This window comes from Amaranthus tricolor, chromosome 3 (assembly GCF_026212465.1).
Source record: "Amaranthus tricolor cultivar Red isolate AtriRed21 chromosome 3, ASM2621246v1, whole genome shotgun sequence".
NCBI classification, from domain to species: Eukaryota; Viridiplantae; Streptophyta; class Magnoliopsida; order Caryophyllales; family Amaranthaceae; genus Amaranthus; species Amaranthus tricolor.
Genome location: NC_080049.1, coordinates 14370682 through 14392117, shown reverse-complemented (window position 1 = coordinate 14392117; position 21436 = coordinate 14370682). Strand labels below are relative to the sequence as shown.

The following is a 21436-nucleotide window of genomic DNA, read 5'->3' as shown; positions in this document are numbered from 1 at the left end:
AATTGAAATTATTTTTCAAGACAAAAGTAATAGAATAAAGTTATAAGTTTAAAACTTCGCAAAAAGTAATAAATTATTGATAGATCTTGTATAAAGAAAATACATTTTTTTGCATAAGCACAATGTCAAATTCTGAAATTCCTTATTGTAATTACTAATTACAATAATATTTACTCATAAGTTTTTAATACAAGCTTGCTCATGTAAAAAGTACTATGGTGATTAGTGTCGTATCATACTTTTTTTATTTACTAATTATTGATTGATTGTTTTGCAATAAATCGATTAATGTTAAATTTGGATAGAAGAAAATGAAGTAAAAGGAAAAGATAAATCAAGGAATAATATTTTCTTCATTTCAATACAAAGCTCCTTGTCCTTGAAGATAGAAGTATTAGTATTGAAAAAAAATTATCATCAAAACTCAGTAGCGTTAGTGTATAATGCTTTAAAAATATTCAATTACATCTTCACATGCATCTCCACCCAACCTAATCCCAAAAAATAAAGCTAATTAGAGCCAAAAGCCACGAGAATTTAGCAGAGCAATAAGAATTGTACTTTCTATTTCTTCGTCTCCCCCTCTTCATTTCTTAATATTGCCAAAGCAGCAAATTCAGGGAGCAAAGAGTAAGCTGTCAATTGAAATGTAGTATCACAGATTTCAACATTGAGTCAAAATCTCAGCACCATCTTCTGTTATCAAAATCGTATGCTCAAATTGTGCCGAGAGACTTCCATCTTCCGTAACCACTGTCCAATTATCGTCCCACATAATCGGATTATAACTTCCTATTGTGAGCATTGGTTCTGCAATAAAACATAATGTGTCAAGAAAAAGAGATCAGTTCTATCTTTTATTAGCAAAGTTTTAGTGGATGAAAATAACATTTTATTATGTAATGTCAATGCCATTAGGTAGTTTCCACCTAGGGTGGGGTTTACAGGGGTCGGATATATGCAACCTTACCCTTATCCATGATAAAACTATCAAAGAAAATATTTTCGATTGACCTTTCGGAACGAATTGGAGAAACTTGAATGAAGATATATAATATATATGAAACACAGCGTATATAATTTTGTTTTCGAGTTTTTAGCATCCCACAGAAGTATTTGAGTTAAGAGTTGGAATGAGATTAGCATACAGTATTCGATAATTGTTTAGTGAATGGTTTGTAGAGATCGCCAGTTTTCTGGAACTGGGATGTGTCACAGCCAGGACAAACGGGAACACTAAGGTCCAACTAGTCCAACTCCAACTTTTGGAAGAATAAGTACTAGGGCGAGTCCGAGTAAGCCCAGTGTTGCCTTTCTCGCAAAGACACTTAATAAGGATGTGCTATTCTGAAATATACAAACTTTTTGGGTCTTGTCGTCAACATCCCAATACCCCAATGACATTTAAGTGGCTCCCACCTAGGTGAGGTTTAGGGGGTCGGATTCCATTAATAAGGTCTTCTTATCCAGAAGTTTACCAACTGTTAACCTTCAATCATGGCCTCATGCGCTAGCTTAGATTGACCAAGTCATGACCTAACCAGTAGTTCAAAAATGAAAAATATTTTAGAATGTTGAGTACCGATGGTGAAAGTTTGATTCAATAGCATGCGCCCACCATCATTGTTCCCTGCAGGGAGGATAAGAAAAGATACATAAGTACATAACCCATTGTTATTACAGTCACAAGGTAATTTATTAAGTTCTTTAAGTTGTTTCAATTCTGTTTCGCTTTTTCATCACGTACGTTCAGAGACATTGTTATAGAGGAGCTTTTGTCTTTGCAAAGGACTGAAGTAGTTAACATGCTTCACAGAAATACAAAACTAGAATACCACAAAGTATATGGGAGTTCACGAAAATTACTGCAGTGCAGAATAACGGGATCTGCATGAAAAACCCGACCAACACCATGACCAACAAACTGGCGTACAACACCATATCCAAATTTATCTGCATGTTCACTGCAACAAAAGACCCAGATTTAAAAAAGTCTAGTACGTGAAAGAATCAAAAGACTATATAGACATAGCATTACATTTAGAAGGTCCAAAAAAGCCCCGTGATCTCAGAATGCAAAATCAATACCAGGAGAACCTATTGAACAGAAAGTAAAAATTTTATCCTGAGTTGGATAGAAAAACTTGCTCCCTCTGTTTCTATATGACTTAGAGCATGTTCTCTTGAACTTATTTGTTGGACTTAATACTTTTTCTTATTTGAAACAAATCAGACTAGACCAGAGCAGATCAAATCACATCACAAAGTTCCAAGTCAAAGCAAATCAAACCAACAACAACAACAAACCAGACCAGACCAGAACAACAACAACAACAACAAACCCGAAGAACATGTTGAAATAAACCCGAAGGAAAAAGCTATTGAAACGAAGAACACTTTTTAAGTTTTATCCTATAATTTGTATGGTGGAGCAAGGACTGGGAAAGTAAACTTCAGGCTGGGTTGCCGCTGGCCAGTAACAAAAGTAAGCACAGTTTTTCATACTCCCATACGTCACCAATTGACAAGAAAAAGAGTTTTGAAGTCTTACTGTATAGTTCTACCAATCTTTTTGTACTCCACTCCTGGCCCACATATTGAAATTGCTTTGTCCAAGCATTCTTTAGTAACCTAAGACAAGAAAATAAGTTTCATTTCAATATAACTCAAAGAAAACTCAACTAGACATTATAATAAGGAACTTAACAGAGTTTATTTCTCTTTAAAGCCACAATTATGCAACTACTTTTACTAAAATCAAGAGGATAGTTGGAACTACAGAGACTATTGTACAAGTCAAGGAAGGTCAAAAAAGATTTTGAAGGTGGGATTAAAAGCTGATACAACTACAGAGACTATAGTACTGCAAAATCACAAGTAAGCCCATAACAGTTAGCAACAACATTATACAAACTTTGTGAACTAAATGGAATCAATTAGCATCCTTTTAAAATGAGTTCTTGAGTTGGTAAAAGGTTGTTTGTAAGTAAAGAGAAATAAACCATGTAAATTTAAATTGACCATTCAAATGTTACCTGAACCAATTGTTTTGCTTCATCATCAATCTCCCCACAAAAGAAGGTTGCGGAGGTATCCCCATGATAACCCTAGGCAATATTTCAATTCATAAATTAAGCCTTTATCAATGCATGGATATATCTTACATCAATGCTCCATACAAATTGTAATGCCTATGCAGATCAGAATCAATTTTACGAAAACAAAAGCATACAAAACATTTAACACAAGATAATGCATCTTCCTTTGACACAACATCATGCTCGCAGTAAAACTTTGATGGTATGTAAAAGAAGCTCTGCTATAAGGTAAGCATGCTCTGTATCAGAATACAACAGTCTGTTTTCTTTTGGTTTTCAATGGTGGAGGCTCCTTTGGCTGGTGAATGTTGGTAAGACCTGTGCAATCGCTAACTGTTATGTTGGATAGTCTGGTTGCTGATGGGTGCTGAGATGTATCAGGTTTTGGTTTATATTGAAGATGCTTGGTGTGTGTTCCTGGGCTGCTGCGTGACGTCTAGTTTCCTAGTACTCATCATGGATTGGTTCTATCAGCTATGTTGGGTTCCTTATAAGTGGCTATGGTTTGTTTCTATGCTTGTATCTACTGCTAGTCTCTGTTTATAGTCCTGTTCTGGTTGGTCTATCAGTTGGAGTTGGTGTTGCTGCCCTCAGCCTATGGCCCAGCTGCAGCTTTCTTTGGTGTTTAATGCACTCATGTATTCTTGGGCCTGCTATGTTGTATGCCCCTAGCGCTGCTACTTAGCGTCTAGTCTCTGCATCTAGGTTACATTTTGGTTTAACTCTTAGTTACTGCTTGGGATCTATAGTTTAGCCACTCTTTGGATAGTTTTGTTTTTCTTCAGTTGGTGGTTCCAGTAGTATAGTATGGCTTCGTCTAATGGCCGAGTCCGTAGGGTTTTTGTTGATATTGTCGCTTTAACCCTTTATGGGGCTGGTCGTGGTCGCTATCATTTCTTTTCATTTCAAAGGATTTTAGACTTTTAACAGCTATTATCCCTCCTGGAGGGTTCCCTTGTACTTTGTCCTTTTGTTATGAATATAACTCAATTGCCCAAAAAAATGTATCGGCATACAACAATGCATACAGCTTCGAATCTAATAGCATATACAAATCAAAATAAGAGAAACAAATGATTACATTTAATTCGACAATATTTCATCAACCCAATGGCATTTGGCTCCCACCTAGGATGGGTTTCGAAGGAGTCAAATGTACACAACTATACCCTTTAAAGAAGTTGTTTCTGATTAACCCTAACATCATGTGCGACTTCATATAAATACGAAGTGCACATGATTTAATGAACAATTTGACTATTATAAACCAAAACCAAAAAATTATAAATCTTTTGCCCATTCTAAATAAGGGACACGCATGATTACATTCAATGTTCAAAAAAAATTTCCAGACAATACTAATTTATCTAAAAAAGTAACATTCAATAGCAAGTAAAAAAGATATCAAATATGTAGCTTGGTTGTTAGATAGGAAAAGCGAAAGTAGCAAGCACTGTAAAAATAAGGCAGAGGAGATAGCCATAAATGTGGCAAAAATTTTGTAAAGTAGGCATATTTAGCAAAAAAAAAAAAAAAAAAAAAAAAACAAAAAAATAAACTTTCTTGGATAGTTTGGCTCCAAGATGATAAACAATATTTATTCTTGAAAGATATACTTACATTTAGGTAAACTGTAACATCAATGTTGATTATATCACCATCCTGAAAAGTGGTGACATCCATCACTACTTCAGTAAAGGGAAATTAAATGTTAATATAATAAAGCACTGCAGACAGAACAAACCTCAAGAGACCTTGAATCTGGTATTCCGTGGCAAATGCATTCATTTATTGACGTGCAGACACTTTTAGGAAATCCACCATAGCCCAAAGGTGAAGGATATGCTCCATTGTCAATTATCATTTGATGAACTGCCTCATCAATTTCATCAGTTTTCACACCTGGCTGTGGATAAGAACATTTACTACTATGCATGTGGAAGAAATAATCTCCATAACAAATCACCGAGAAGAACATAATTGAGCCACAGAATGTTTTAAGAAACAAGTTACCGACACAGTATACAAGTACACATTATTTGTTTAGGTCAAAAGGATAATCCAACAGCAGCAGTGTCCCCAGCTGATTAAAATTCTTTGTTTCTCTTATGGAAAGTGGCGTGTGAAAAGAAAAAAAAGTGAGATGGAGAGAGAATGATAGATAAAGATAGTACATGTATTAATTCACCAAAGTCATGCACACATAGTATATCAATAGGCAACTACTTTATGTGCCTCATTTCTTTTCTCTCTTTCGTAACTAACTCATCCTATCCCTCCATAAGTATGAATCACAGAGAGAAGGCTACCAGTTCAAAGAAGTCCAATTTAGAAGAAAAAAAAGAAGAAAAAAAAGGTGACCTGCTAACCAGGAAAGACATACAGCTTAAACATCACCGATAAGCATGTATGCCTGACACAACAATTTGATTGAGAAATAAAATCCTAGGTTCATTGCATAAAATCTTCATAACAACGCACTGAAGCATAGCCAAAGTTCAAAATTCAGTACTATTATGCTATGACCTGGCTACTTGAATTAAACAGTAAATTTGGCAATGAAATATTAAAAGGACAAAAGCAAAATGATATTATAATGTTGATGAACAAAGAAAGATTACAGCCCTAGAAATGGTAAAAGAAAGATAAACCAAGCACTTTGAAAATCTTAAGGTCTCCTAAAAATGAGTATAAACTCACCCTTAATTTGCTTACTAATTTCTTGATTGTAATGTCTCTAATTCCTCTTATTTATAGTAAAGCTACCACTTAAAACTAGCTTATTCCCCAAGTTACTCCTAATATAGCAATTACTATTTTACCCCTTCGTAAGCCCTATAACAGGTCATTGCATATTACCTTGACTAAAGTTGCAGCATATTCAAGAACTTGAGCAGCCAATTTCCCAGAAGCTCTCATACATTTTATTCCTTTCTCATCATGCACCTCAGGTCCACTTGCAATTCCTGGAGGTCTTCGAGAATTCACATAAGGCGGCCTCTGTATATGTGACGGAACAGGTCGAGGAGGAGACACCTTTCCAGGCTTTAAACGTAGACGTTTACGACCGCTTGTTGACACTTGATCGTGATTTCTGTATGTTTAAAGATGAAGCCACAAAAGAGGAACGAAACCATGCATATTCATATGCATAGGAGGAGAGAGGGGGATTAGGACAAGGAAAGAGAATGCACACCTATTAAATAAGAGATTGGTCAAGCCAGATAAAGATTTAGGCAACTGCATACAAGCACGTGTTCTTCCTGCAATGATAAATTCCCAAATAAGCCAAACAAATAGCACCCAATTTCCTCATCAAAAGAAATTACATTTGCGATTGGCAGCAACAACCATAGTAGTCAAAATGTCAAATGGAGAAAAGCAAATGGCCAACAAAGTTTGTAATACTTATTATAAGAGACTTTTCAAATTCATAAAATTCACAAGATACCAAACAAAAGAAAATTAACAAAATTAATAAAAGATGATTGTGCTGTGCTACATTTCTCTAAACAAGTGGAATTCTAAAAATTAAGACCTTCTCAATATGTTAAGCCTACTAAATACAGTTTTTATCCATGTTTATTAAGTCATTACTTTTAGAACTCCCCTTATATGGCCATAATTCGCACCACCTTGTGTTATGCTTCGGTGCTTTTTTACTTGGTTTTGTGTCAAGAGACCATTTTTGGTGTTTGGTTTTTTGTAGGTTTTCAATGAAAACGTGTCTTGCGTCCCTGATAGAGGTGTTCAACGAGCCGAGCCCCCATTTTGATCCCTTATCAAGCCCATTTTTAAAAGAGTTTTGTAAGTGCCAGGTTGAAAATGGGTTGTGCCAAGAAGAAATTTGTTAACTCATTGGTATGAACAAGAAAGAGCGCTTCAAATGTTGCCTTGCTCAAACGAGTACATTATCTACTCGAACAAGTAGTGTCAGAATCTTCTATTTGCGAATGAATGCGTTCTAACTCTTGGGAAACTCGATAAGTGATTTCTCTTATGCTTCGTAGTCTTTAAGAAGAGAACTTAAAGACAAATCAAAGGTGTGGTGGACCCTCGATGATGAAAGACACATTGTGGTTGTTAAAACCCTTGACGATGTATTACTAAGTCATTTAACATTAGAATATATTGTTAGATGTTATTTTATATGGCTAAGATAGATTTCATATGTTTTTCTAACTATATCTTATGCAAGGTATTAAGCGTACTAAGGCTACGAGATAAAAAGTCTTAATCCTAGATTATGAATAGAAGCTTTGACTTTGTGGTAAATGTTTGATTTATTCAAACTTAACCTATCTTATTCAAATTAGCTCACACTATGAGGAAGATGATTTTCTATTGCATTTGGACTTGAAAAGTTCGTTGCTAAATCGTGGAACAAATCTACAAGAATTTGAAATTGAATTTCAAATTTGAAGCAACTAAAGTTAACAGCCTTAGATTTAAAAAGTGCGAGGCGCATCAAGGCGCTAAAGACCTTAGAGCCTAGGTGCAAAGCACACAGCGATGGCGTGAGCTTTTTGTATGCGATGCACACTTTATCGCTAAAGCTTAAAAATCAATTTTATAACATATATAATACTTCAAATATCAACAAGCTTGAAAACATTTACTATTCTTGTGGAAAACACCACTTTAGCACAAAACTATTAAAATGAAAATACGAAGAATTTCAAAAGTTATTTTCTTCTTCGAATAAATTTTGTTTTTGTAAAGCAACGGTTTTCGAACTTCATGTACAAGTAAAGTTGAATTTTGGAGTTTTACTTCTTTTTCGAACAAACAAACATAAGTTAATTACTGAACCCCAACAAGGAGGCACATCGGGTGCACAAGGCGTGAAGCACATTGAGGCGCCCAAGGGGCCTGCCTCTTGTAGTGGGCTTTGCCTCACCTAGTCGAGGTGTTTTTAGTCGAGCCTAAGCTCGAGGCACATAAGGCACAAATCAAGGTGCGCTTTTTAAAACAAAGTTAACAACAATCGTGAAGAATCAAAATATTTGCAGATTAAGACTTTAATGTTGCTATGAATGTTTGAAGTTCAAAATTTAAAGTTAACTATTGAAGCCTATATAAAACGCCAAGAAGCTTAGTACATAAGAGACAAGAGCTTACAACACAAAAGAGCTTCATACTTAGATTAAGAAGAAATATTAAATAAGCTTTTTGCTTAACTTTCTTAAGTTAGATTTTACATTTTATGTTTTAGTAACAATGATTGTAAAAGCAAAACACTGAAATTGTAAAGTGTTAAGCTTGAGAGTTTGGTGATGGAAGTTTGCTTCGCTATATTTATTTATTGTAGAGATGATAGTGTTAGGGTTGTTTAGATTTATATTTTTCAGTTACTTAATGAGTGCATAGGTGGTAGAGGCGGAATTGTTGCTAAGGTGTTTAGCGTAGAGAATAAGAGAATTTATTCTAACTTTGTGTAACCTACAAGAAAGCCAAGGAATAATAAAAAGTATTAGGTATTAGAAATCCTAAATAATTTACACCACCTCATGTTATGCTTCGGTGCTTTGTTTTGTCCCGCTTTATTTTTGTCTTTATTTTTCCTATTAACTAGTTTATAAGTTTCTTAAAGACAAACCAAAACCTCAAAAATAGTTTTTATGTGTACTCAGGAAACCTGAAAAAGTCTGTTAGGAATCCTAAAATACAATTTGTGAAAAGCCACTATACTCTATTCAAACTCCCGTATAGAGTAAGGTTACTTAGGATTCTTATAGTGATCCTTTCACGAGTGCGGCTTGTTGAGTTCACCAACGTCCAAAAGAATCTCTAAGAATTAAAGTGATGAAGGCGCACCACCATCAAGGGGGAGAAACACTTTATGTTGTTGTTGGGTGAGGGTTGCTCATGTTGTGACTTGTGAGCTTGTTCAAGTTATATTAAGTGCCCAAAAAACTTAGGATGTGCAAACACATGAGAGCTAGAAACTGAGAAAGAGAACTAGGAGGCTAGACTACCTATACTCCATGTATGTGAGCAAACACCATTGAAAGTGTATGGAATTCATTTGAACATACATAGTGTTTGTTTGTTTGTATTGTATTCATTTGTAATTGTTCATACAATGGAATTACAATTAGATGATTGAAGTGGTATTCTAAGATACTCATCAAAATACATGTCCTCTTCTATTTATTTTCATTGTATGCTAAAGAACACAAATGCCATGATTTTGTTGTCATTCCACCTACAAACAAATTTCACACACGTCAAAAAATTTCACACTACTTTTTCTCTTATACATCCTCCAATAGTCAATTCTGCGCTAATAAGTCAACTCAATGTTCAGATAATATGAACTTATCAAAATTAGCCCTTAAATTCATATTTTAGCAAATTAACTTAAAAAAATTGGACTCTTTTAAGTAAAATTAAATGCAGTCAAATATTGTCACAAAAGTTCATTTCAATAATCAACAACAAAGCAAAAACAGAAAACTAAACGAAACATAGTCAATCAAAATTAACTTAATTGTATGAAACAGTCGAATTTATCATATATTTAAAATTTTACAATTCCCTAATATACAGCGGAACAAAATCGATAGGTTTTGCAATGAAGAAAATGCGGTAACTCTACAAAAAGAAGATGAACCTGGAGAATAGCGAAAGAGTTCATAAAGAGGATGTTGAGAGGAATGCAGAAAATGGTCAGAGCCGACGAAAGAGAAGAGAAGTTGAGAGGAATGCAGAAAATGGTCAGAACCGACGAAAGAGGAGAGAAATCGAGACTGCAAACTCATTTTCCCCGCCATTATCGCAAGCTTTCTTCGTCTACCACACACTTGCGTTATCTAAGAGAACAAACACCAATCCAAATTTTTTAATATTTTAATTTAATTTTGACAACATTTTGTATCATCAATAAAATATATTGTAGAAACGAATTGAAATACGTAGAGGTGTTCATTCGGGTCATCGGGTCGGTTTCGGACGGGTGTAATTCGGCTTGGTTGGTTTTCGAATCGGTAAATTTTCAGTTGTATACAACAACGGGTCAGATCGGTTGGTTACGGGTCGGTTTAACAACGGTTGTTCGCATTATCGGGTTCAAACCGGTTTGTTATCGGTTGAAATTCGAGTCGCGTGTCAATCGAGCTCGGGTTGTCATCGGTCTTACATTAGTTCGGTTTTTTCGGGCACAAATCGGGTTCGAGCTTTATTTTTCGAGTAGTTATCGGTTACGGACAACTATCGATCGGGTCAATATCGAAATAATTTAATAGTCGGGTTTTTAATTGATGTATGCTCATTTTATGGCAGATCAATTTATTTCAATTAGTTTATAATATATATATATATATATATATATATATATATATATATATATATATATATATATATATATATATATATATATATATATATATATATATATATATATATATATGACTATTATTTAATAATGCATCATGCTGCTACTTTTGATAATTGATTAAATATTAAAACTCGATAATCGAAACTCGATTTGTTTGAATGAATAATAAGAATAATCTAAACTATCTCATAGGCTATTAGAATATACGTTACTCTATTACACTAATAATCGATTGTATTTCTAAGTTTGATAATTGAAACTTATTATATATAATAAAGTGAATTAGATTAATCAAGTAATCATAACCATTTTATATGATATTATGTATTTATACTTATTAGTGACCTTGAATACTTTAAAATAATAAGTCTATTACGCTAATAATTCATCGTATTTAATTTAAAACTTAATAATGTTCGGAACTAGACTTATTGGAGTGAATGAAACTAATACAAACTATCTTATAGAGTTATAGTTACAGTTACAGATTATCATTTACAGTTAACTCAATGTTATTACTTATTAGTTATTAGTATTACTGAATACTGATATTGAATACTCTAAAGTAATTTATAGGCTATTAGCCTATTAATAATCGGTCGTAATTCACTTATCATAATTCGATCTATTAAAGACTTATAGTAAATGAAACTAGTACTCCACCTTTTTTGTTACTTTGAATTAAATAGCCTATATTATGCAATTTTACCAAATTCAATAATAAAAATATTTAATATTTGATATAAAATATTTATATTACTCAAATAAATTATTTTAAATTAAGATAACTAATTGTCCAATTTGATGAATATATTACTCAATTGATACATTACTTGCACAAAATGTTATTGGTTATTTGGATACCACACGGATAAGGTGTTTTAGCCATTGGATTCTAATGTTAATATCTTATCAGCGGTCAAGAACGTGCCACGTCATCGTCATTTGATAAAACATGACTCAAAGTTCCTTTCTTCATCCTTTCCTCCAGCGAGTCAGCGACATTCCCAAATCCCGCCCAAATAAACCCTAACTCAACTCTCTCTTCTTCATCCTCTCACTGAAACCGGCGGCCCTCTTACAATACCATCTGTTCTCCTCCAATCCGGCCGGTAGAACACGTTCATCTCCGGCAGCCTGTAGTACCGTAGGTATGAAGCTCTTGTTTTTTTTTCTTTTTCTCTATACCGTAGCAATTGTATCTGTTAGTAGCAATTTGGCATTCTTTATCTTTCAATATGAGCTGGTAATTGGAATTAGGCACCAAGTTCTACTATAAAACTCCTTCTTCCTTTTGATCTAACTTTGATTTGCGTTTGAGTTCTAATTTTGTAATGGGCTGAATTTTATTTTTTCATAGATTTTTTAGGGATGTGATTGAGAGGAATGATGAGTCCGCGAGGGTTTTCCAGGCTGCCAAGTTGTGGCAGGTTTTGATTAAGATGATACATAAGAATATGAACTGGAATTGTTTTTCTGATCATTTAGAGATTTAGAACGATTGGATACAATCCCTAAATCGAAATCAAAGTTGTTCAAAAATTTACCAGATTTACCATAATTATAATTCATATTTTATTCTTTGGATATCAAAATTGAAGTATAGATTTGCAGAATCCTAATGAAAAATGAAAAATTGTGAAAATAGAAAAATTGAAAAAAGTACCTGAGATCAAAATGTTGCTAGTTATATTCATTGTGTTGCTAGTTATATTCATTATGTTGCTAGTTCAATGCTCTTCTGTATGAAGGTTTAGTTCAATTTCTGTATGAACTGTAATGAACAAACATTGTTGTTGCTGCACAGACCTACTGAGCTGCTGCTGACTCTTGCTCTTATAATCTGTATGTACTGATACTAGTTAATGGCTGCAACTTATAATCTGTATGTACTTGCTATGCTGATGAATTGAACAATTAAATTGAATAACTAATCTGGATTACATGCTGTTTGACTTCAGAATGCACCAATTCACAGATTGTGATCATATTTGGTTGCTCAACATAGGATTGATCTCAAGCATATTCATTCAAATCTGAACTAAGCATATTTGGTTATGTTGGATATTGATTTTTTGTAATTTTTGTTCATGTAATTTTGTCATGGAATTTTTTTTTCGTTCTTTGCGTAAATTGATTTTGAATATTCATTCAAACTTGGGACAAAATTTTGAAAGCCGATATTTCCTCAATTTGGGATGAAGTTCTGTTAACATGGAACAATAGATAGTTCCACATTTCTGATTTGTATGGGATGGATGGAGTAAAATGAAATTGATTGCTGTATAAAGATTTAGTTATTTGGTTAAGGAGCTTCTCACTCTCCAGATTCCAGCTTATTGCTTTGACATTTATGTTCACCATGCTTCTAAAAAATGTCTGCTCTACTTTTCTTTAGGCATTCACCTATGAGTTCAATACTGTTTTTTCTGTAATTGCATTTGGGCTGTTCATTTTCCCCTGCTTGGCTTCTATATAAGTACTTTATTTCATCTTTTCAAGAATTTTGTTACTTCACCTCCTCCTGTACCACCCACATTACTCTCCTGTGTTCCTTTTCTTGAGCTTGTTGTTGTACTCCGTTTCGGCTGTGGGATTAGGGAGCGGAGACTCTAAGTTCAAACTTACACTTGGTATTAGAATACATCTGATGTACAATTTAGATTGTCATGTTGCTGTAACTTTTCGAAATTGTAATATGTGCTAATATGATGCTTTGCATTTTTGACAGATGATGCTCCAATGTCTGATGTTCCTACAGTCTCAAATGTGCGGCAGGATCTTACAGAGTGGCAGGCAAGACATGCAATTCTTGTGCTGTCAACAGTAAAGGTTACACAGCTTTTTCCTTCTCTTCTATTTGGCTTTGCATAATATATACAAGTAGTCGGTTCTGCTATCATATACCTTAATGGCTTCTATGTTTCTTCCGCACATTTACTGTAACTGAACTCTGAAAAGAGAATTGAAGATAACCTGTGATGGAAGACAAAGATGTCCGCATCTCTTTTCTAATGGACAGTGGGAGTATGAACATTTGCCTGATTCCATTTTTCTCTTGAGTCTTACTTTGTTGTTCAATTGGTATTTAATTGAACGTCAACTTCCCACCATTTTGTCCATATCTATTCTCAACTAGGCACAAATTTAATTTCTTCGTTTGTGGCATTTCCTATTTTGGAAACACACGCACACACACATTCATCCATATAAATTATAGGTGCATGCGAGTGGGAAGATTTTTTATATTGTATGAATGTATTCTTTTTTGGCAGGAAATCTCTAAGCTACGATATGAGTTGTGCCCTCGCATCATGAAAGAAAGGAAGTTTTGGAGAATTTATTTTATGCTTGTGAATAGCCACATAGCTCTGTAAGTACCTTAACTTTTCTAATACTTTCTACTTTATGAGAGTAGATATTCAGATAAACTAAATGTAGATTGATCCTTGATTTTAACTCGTAATTGGTTGTTTGGATATGAAGAAGAATCTCATGAAGTAGGATTAGTTGTTGGCAGTGACTTAGTCCCCGATGCAGAATCACATGCTAAGGGAGATCAGGGTCCAAATGGATCCTCGTCTTCAGAATCTGGTACGTATTTTACTTTTTAAATAAATGTTAGTTAATTATCATTCTATTATAACTCGTGTTTTGTGTACTTTATGTACTCAGTTATGGTTTATTCACTTGATTGTTGCCATGCAAAAGATGTTGGTTCTTATGGATCTGATTGTGGCTCAAATTGAACACGGAATCTGGACACAAGTAATTTAACCTTACAAGTCACATGGAAACTTGATAATCGTTGGGTTGGGTGAATGTTATCCATGAGTCTTAGTCTTATAGGCAACTTTCTAATAGCCTTGTTTACTTGAGATTAGGCAATTAGAAATGTTTCCTTAGCTATGATTCATGTTGGTAGCTTGCTGAACATGCGGTGTTTGTTGACCTTGAGAGGCATTACAATGATCTCACCCGACATGTGATACATATTCTGGTAGCAAAATTTTAGGCGTTTCTTTTTTTGTATCTTTCTTATAAGAATGAATTACTTTCTTTTAATACTTTTTTTGTTTGTTTTTGTTCAAGATTGAAATATGGTACCACAAGCAAAGCAGCAATACGTGAGAGATTTTATGGTGGATATATAACTATATATAGTTGCTGATCGAATGTTAATTTTTGGGGTTAAAAACTTGATATTTGTATATTTACATTAGGTGGATGTATAAGTGATGGATGTAAATTTTTGGGGTAAAAAACTTGATATTTGTATATGTTAATTTGGTGGATGTATAAGTGATGGACGTAAATTTTTGGGGTTATAAACTTAATATTTGTATATTTATATTTGGTGGATGTATAAGTGATGAATGTAAATTTTTGGGGCTTAAAGCTTGAAGAATTGGTGGAATCTTATTGGTTTATAATTGATTTGCTAAAATATTTATATATAATCTTGTTTAAAATCTTTCAATATTAGAAATTAGTTTTCAAATATTCAAAAAATCATAATTAGAAAACTGAAATTGGACCTAATTTGCTAAAATTAGGTGAAAAATTGATTCGGATTTGTAACAGTTCGATTAACAATCGGTTCGGGTTGGTATCAGTTCGGGTTAAAAACAGTTCGATTAATAATCGATTCGGGTTTGTATCAGTTCGGGTTAAAAACAGTTCGATCTTAATCGGTTTTAGTCAGGTTGCATTCGGTTACGTGCATAATTCGGGTCGGATTTGACTCGGGTCGATAACTGTTCAGTTCGGGTAACATCGGTTAAGGTTTATATGTCGGTTATAAAATTCGGTTGCAGTTCGAGTTCGATTTTGCCTTTTTCGGTTATCAAACGGTTCGAGTGAAGTTTCCGTTCGGGTAATTGTGGTTCGGTAAACCTAAAAAACTTACATTTTTTCGGGTCGGATAATTTTCGATTCCGGGTCGGATTTTTGGGTCGGGTTAGTTTTGAACAACTCTAGAAATACGTGTCATCTTATTTTTAAAAAATTTCTTACTTTTTTTTTATTATTGACAAGAAACTTTTGATATTTAATTAATATTTAGGGAAATAATTAATTCATTAAAACATGTATTAATATATTTGTTGATTGACTATAATTATATGTGATTATTTATTGAAATAATATAATTCCTTATATAAACAAAAAAACTAATATACATGTAAATGTAAATCTTATTTTAACTTAGATAACAAATTATCATCATATAATGAATAAGCTATCTAATTTGGACATTTTTTCAACTAAATTCTCTCACCTATCTATCATAAGTGAAGACTTTTAAAATTTTATTTGTCTCAATTATCAATAATTACTATGAGTATATGTTTTAATATTATTGTATAATAAATTATCTATTCAATTTGATAATGATAATATTTTAACAAACACAACATTTAATAATTTAATTTTTGTTGTAAATGAATTAATTTCATCAAAAAATATCTTATTCATAACAGTAAATATTTATAATATATGTGTTTTATACGAAAATCTATCTAGTTCTTTAATAATAAGAGCAAAAAAGAAAAGGATATCGACAAAAGTACCCAACTAGAGATTATAACAGTCAGAATTGGAACCACAATTCACGATCCAAATCGAAGATTCTATCTTAGGTTCAATCTAAACATACATATTAAAAACAGCCGATCTTCTGACAGACCTATCTTTGAGACACTTCTCTTAGGCCCAAGCCATTAAATTTCAATGTTCACTTAATCTTTAATGCCTACTTACATCATCCTTAATGCATACTTACAATATATTTAATACCCATCAAAAAAGTACTTAAAATGTCTACTTATAATATTCTTAATGCATATCGAGAAACTTAGCCTACTTACCATATCCTTAATGCCTACTTACAATATACTTAATGTTCACCGAGTAAGTACTTAAATATTTACAATATTGTAAATGTCTGCTTACAATATTTATAATGTCTACTAAGAATCTTACTCTATATTTTCCATTTTGGACCAGTCCAATTAAATATGGTCTCTCAAAGAGACTGCCTCTTACAAGAATTTGTGTACTAAAAATTAGGCCTATCAAACAGATCAAATTGGATCAGGTTCAGGTTCGGGTCATATATAAACATATCAAAAAATCCTTGACCGAAGCCCAACCCTTTTAGTTAATTGGGTCAAAAATCACAACCTGGACCGATACTGCAACATATCAGATCGACCTGATTTTAACCCACTTAACCCGTTTATAGTTTTTTGTTTTCATTATAAGGTTTTTTAACATTGATTACATCTAATTTTTTAGTCTTTAATTTTAAATTGTATATACTTTTTATTGTTTACTTTGTTTTTACTATGAAAAATAAGAAAATATTAATTGAGTTAAGTTTATTAGGTTATACTTATTGATCTAACTTGGAATAAACACGTTAAATTAAATGGGTTATACAGGTTTGTTTCAAATTTAAAAGTTTGACCTGAACCTAACCCATTTAATAAACAAATTAGGTTGGATCGGCCCATTTAATTGATTGGGTCAAAAGTCTCAAACCAAACCCACTTATTTCGAGTTAGGTTCAGGTCGGGTTAAGAGATTGGGTCAGCTTTTGTCAGGCCTATTAAATACTTATATATTTTAACTAGAAATATAAATTGTACATTTAATACACGGACGTTGTTTGCTAGAAAATAATGTATATTTTTGACTAATTAATAAAATTAGACTAAACAGTGTTAAAAGTACAAGCCTAAAAGGTCGCACAAAATAAATTAAGGATTAGTTATTGTTGACCACGCAAATATGATTAAGGTTAAATGGTAATATTAACCATAATATATGGTATTATGCATAAACTTTGTCATTACTGATCTTCTTCTTACCGCCCTTTTCCTTGTTACTGCCAACAACTTTATCAGCTCTATTTCTTTTCTTATTCACCTTAACATGTGCCCACAACTCCGGACGAAGACCCTTACATTCAAACCAATCTCGCACAGCCTTAACATTCTTTGTCTTACCCGAAATGTTCATGAGAGTCCCGAGTATGGCATCGCATACATTTTTCTCTATATGCATAACGTCAAGACAATGCCTAACCTATAGATCTCTCCAATATGGAAGCTTCCAAAAGATTGATTCTTTTTCCATAATCGGTCTTCACCCCCTTGCACTTGCCCTATTTTACCAAATACAATCTTAACTTCCTTAACCTATTCATAAACCTCATAACCGGTCAACGGTCGACGAGCTACATGGTCCTCAACCTCCCTGTTGAACATCTTCTTCTTCTTACGATATTGGTGATCTCGTGGGAGGAACTTTCGATGGTGCATGAGTACATGTTTGCTCTTAGGAATCCACGTGGATTCCATGTCATCGATACATATTGGGCATGCTTTCTTCCCTTTGTTCTTATACCCCGATAAGTTTCCATATGCCGGAAAATCATAAACGGTGCATAAAAGCATTGCACGCAAGGTGAACTCCACATTAGCATATGCATCAAACATGAAAACACCTTCATCCCACATCTTTCTCAAATCCTCAACGAGAGGTGCAAGATATACATCTATGTAATTGCCAGGTTGTTTAGGACCCGAGATAAGAAACGAAAGCATAATGTACTTACGCTTCATACACAACCAAGGTGGCAAATTATAGATCACTAACAGTACCAGCCAAGTACTATGTTGAAAACTAAGATTACCGAATGGGTTCATTCCATCTGTACATAGTCCGAGCCTTAAATTACGAACCTCATCCCCAAAAGTCTTATGCAACCTATCAATACTCTTCCACTCCGAAGAATCAGATGGATGTGTGAGCAAGTGACCATTTTTCACCCTATCTGCATGTCACCTCTAATTTAATGCATCTTTCTTTATAGAAAACAAGCGCTTGAATCTAGGTATTATTGGAACATACCACAATACCTTAACCGGGGGCCCTTTAGCATCCCGAGCCCCTTTACGCTTGTAGCGCGATAACCCACACCTAAGACACTCTTCTAAGTTCTCATTTTCATTCCGATACAATACATAATCATTCGGACACGCTTGAATCTTTTGGTACTCTAAGCCGAAAGGACACATGAGCTTTTTGGCATAATAAGTTGACTTTGGAAGTTCATTTCCCTTTGGAAGCATCTCACCTAACGCTTCTAATAACATTGTGAAACTAGCGTCACTCCAATTGAATTTCGCTTAATGTTGAAAATTTTCAACACGGCTGTTAGTTTGGTGAACTGTTAGTTTGGTGAACTTTATACAGCTAGGGTACAAAGGCTTTTGAGAAGCCTTTCTCAACAAGTCAAAAACACGAGGACATTTTCCTAACTCATCCTTGACTCCCTCCATCATCTCATCAATAAGATCTACATCCTCATCGACGTTCTCTTCATCTGTCTCATACCCATCAACACGATCTACTACATCCTTATTGACATCCACATTATTGACATTCTCAACAATACTTTTTTCTTTGTAAACTCCCTCCTCAGCATGCCAAACCCGAATATGATATTGAGGCCAAAACCCATGTCGAAGTATGTGCTCCCTAAGGATATCAACACTATCTACCTTTGATATATTGCCACACTTGACACACGGGCAATGAAAACAAACTCCCCCCGTCCTAACTTGATGTTCAACGACAATACTACAAAATTCTAATACGCCGTCAATAAATTCTGACGATTCAATGCTTCCATACATCCAAGAACGAGCTTTTGTCCTCCTAATTTCAAGAAAAATTAATACACATAAATGAAAATAGATACTTAACCCTAATTAACTAACTAAGTTATGATCACTCATTTAACCCTAATTAACCATAATAATATCATCTATATTTTAATAACAACATTTATTCTAATAACCACAATCATTCAACCCTAATTAATCATAATAATATTATGTATATTCTATAACAAACTAACTATATAAACTAGGTAAAATGTAAAACTTCTAAATAACAACCACATTCATAAATAAAATCACATTCTTAAATAAAATCAACATTTATAGTTACAAACAAAAACATATTAAAAATATAACTTAGAACAAATACACTAAGAATATACAAGTCAAAAACACAAACATTTTAATTCTTAAATTCGTGCGTTTGTATTGACCAAAATTAGAACACATTAAAATAAATTACAATGAGAAATTACCTTTAAAAAACTCATTCCTAATTCGTGCGTTTGGTTTAAACAATTTTTTGGGTATTGAAGAAGGTTGAAGAAGGTTGAAGAAGTACAAATTCGTGGGTTTTGTTCAAGGGTTTTGAAGAAGGTTTGAAGGTGAAGACAACAATGGAAAACAACAATGTATGCACAAAACCTAATGAAGACAATAAAGAAGGTGAAGAATGACGAAGTAGCAGCAGATGCAATGAAGAACGAAGACTAATTAAGACAATGAAGAATGAATACAACAGTATGTAGCAGAGGGTTTTTCCTGGGTTTAGAGAAGAATGAATACAACAGTAATGAAGACTAATGCGTATTCACGAAGACTATAGAGGCGCGTAATTTAAAAAAAAAAAAAAATACACTTATTTGCTGCGGGCACAGTAAAACCGCAGCACATACCAACTTATTTGCTGCGGGCATTAGTGAAACCGCAGCATTTGATATATTTTTTTCGTTTTTTTTTTTGCTATTTAATGTTGCGTCTAAATAAAACCGCAACAAATGATACGCAATAGATACGTTTTTTTCCACTAGTGATGGTTTTAAGTCTGGTATTTATATACCTGGTAGTTAGTAATAGAAAATTTGCTTGAGAAATAAAAAAACATTCCTTTTTGTTCTTGTGTCTTTTAAATATCTCTTGGTGCTAGCACACTATGATCCAGATCCTAGTAGACTGACTAGAGATATCATCATTTGATACTGATCTCTGATATTCATTTATAGCTTTGTTGATTCATATAGTTTTATATAGGTGTTTTGGATGATAAATGTTAAGTAATTGTTGCTTGAAATTTCGCTAAAAGTATAAATAAGTTCCTACACAAATTTAGGTGCTACCTAAAGATCTAATTCTGAGTCTAAGAGTTTTTTTTCTTAGGCATGACCTAGATCCAGACTCGAATATATGGGTCTATATTATCAAAGCCTAGATTTGTATCCACTTATCTCACGGATTTAGGTTCAAAATGAATTCAGGCTTATTTTTCGCAATTTTTATTGGATTTTAGCTTTTTATAGCCATAACGATTGAGTCATAGACTTTTATCAGCGATAAAACCATGTTTTCATACTTTATACTATTAAGGTGACCAAATATATAAAGTTTTCCGACATTCAAGCTCTTTAAAATGAAATATTCATCAAGTCTCTCGAATATATTGTACAAATACAACGACTATGTTTCAAATTACATAAACTGGCAACACTAGTGGAAAAAAAGTAAACTACCGCAAGACATCTACTCCGGTTCAAATTATAATGAAGCATAAAAGTGAATCTGAAATAAGAGACGAGCTTTAAAATAAAAATAATTATATGTTGCGGTTCTTGTTTGTTAGGGTTTTATTTTAATACCGCAAGTGTATGAGTGTTGTAGTACAATTACGGGTCGAACCACAAGGAGGCTATGTTTCAAGAGTAATTTAGTTAATCAATCACTAACAAACAACCAAAAATTAAGGAGTTTTAACTTAACTAAGTTGCAATGATATGAAAATGACTTGATTCAATAAAAAAAAGGACTAAGGCAATGGCAATGCCCACTAACATGCATAGGATTAGACAATTATTTCAATGTTTGTTATGTTATCTAGGTTTTAGGTGGAAGTAAAGTTATTCAAATTGAGATTCTACTTGGAAGCGTTTAAAGAGATAGAATATGAATTGTAGAATCATATGATTCTAGAAATAAAATTAAATATGCAAAATGTAGAAATGCAAATAGATGATCGAATGCAACAAGAGGGGGGTGAATTGTTGTGTATTATGTTAAAGATTTTTGCCTCTAATTTTTGCGGAATTATAATAAAA

The 21436-nt window shown here is 33.3% G+C and overlaps 1 protein-coding gene across 1 annotated transcript; it reads right to left on the bottom strand.

Annotated features, from left to right (window-relative positions):
• Positions 1-330: 330 nt before the first annotated feature.
• LOC130807903 (methionine aminopeptidase 1D, chloroplastic/mitochondrial) lies at positions 331-9946 on the bottom strand. The gene is made up of 10 exons (XM_057673296.1): positions 9715-9946; positions 6295-6361; positions 5958-6192; positions 4843-5004; positions 4719-4760; positions 3036-3107; positions 2552-2631; positions 1867-1964; positions 1583-1630; positions 331-810 (listed from the first exon to the last, which is right to left on the bottom strand). Exons 1-10 carry the CDS (start codon positions 9872-9874, stop codon positions 665-667), a joined length of 1110 nt encoding a protein of 369 aa, XP_057529279.1. The 5' UTR covers positions 9875-9946; the 3' UTR covers positions 331-664.
• Between the last annotated feature and the right edge of the window lie 11490 nt (positions 9947-21436).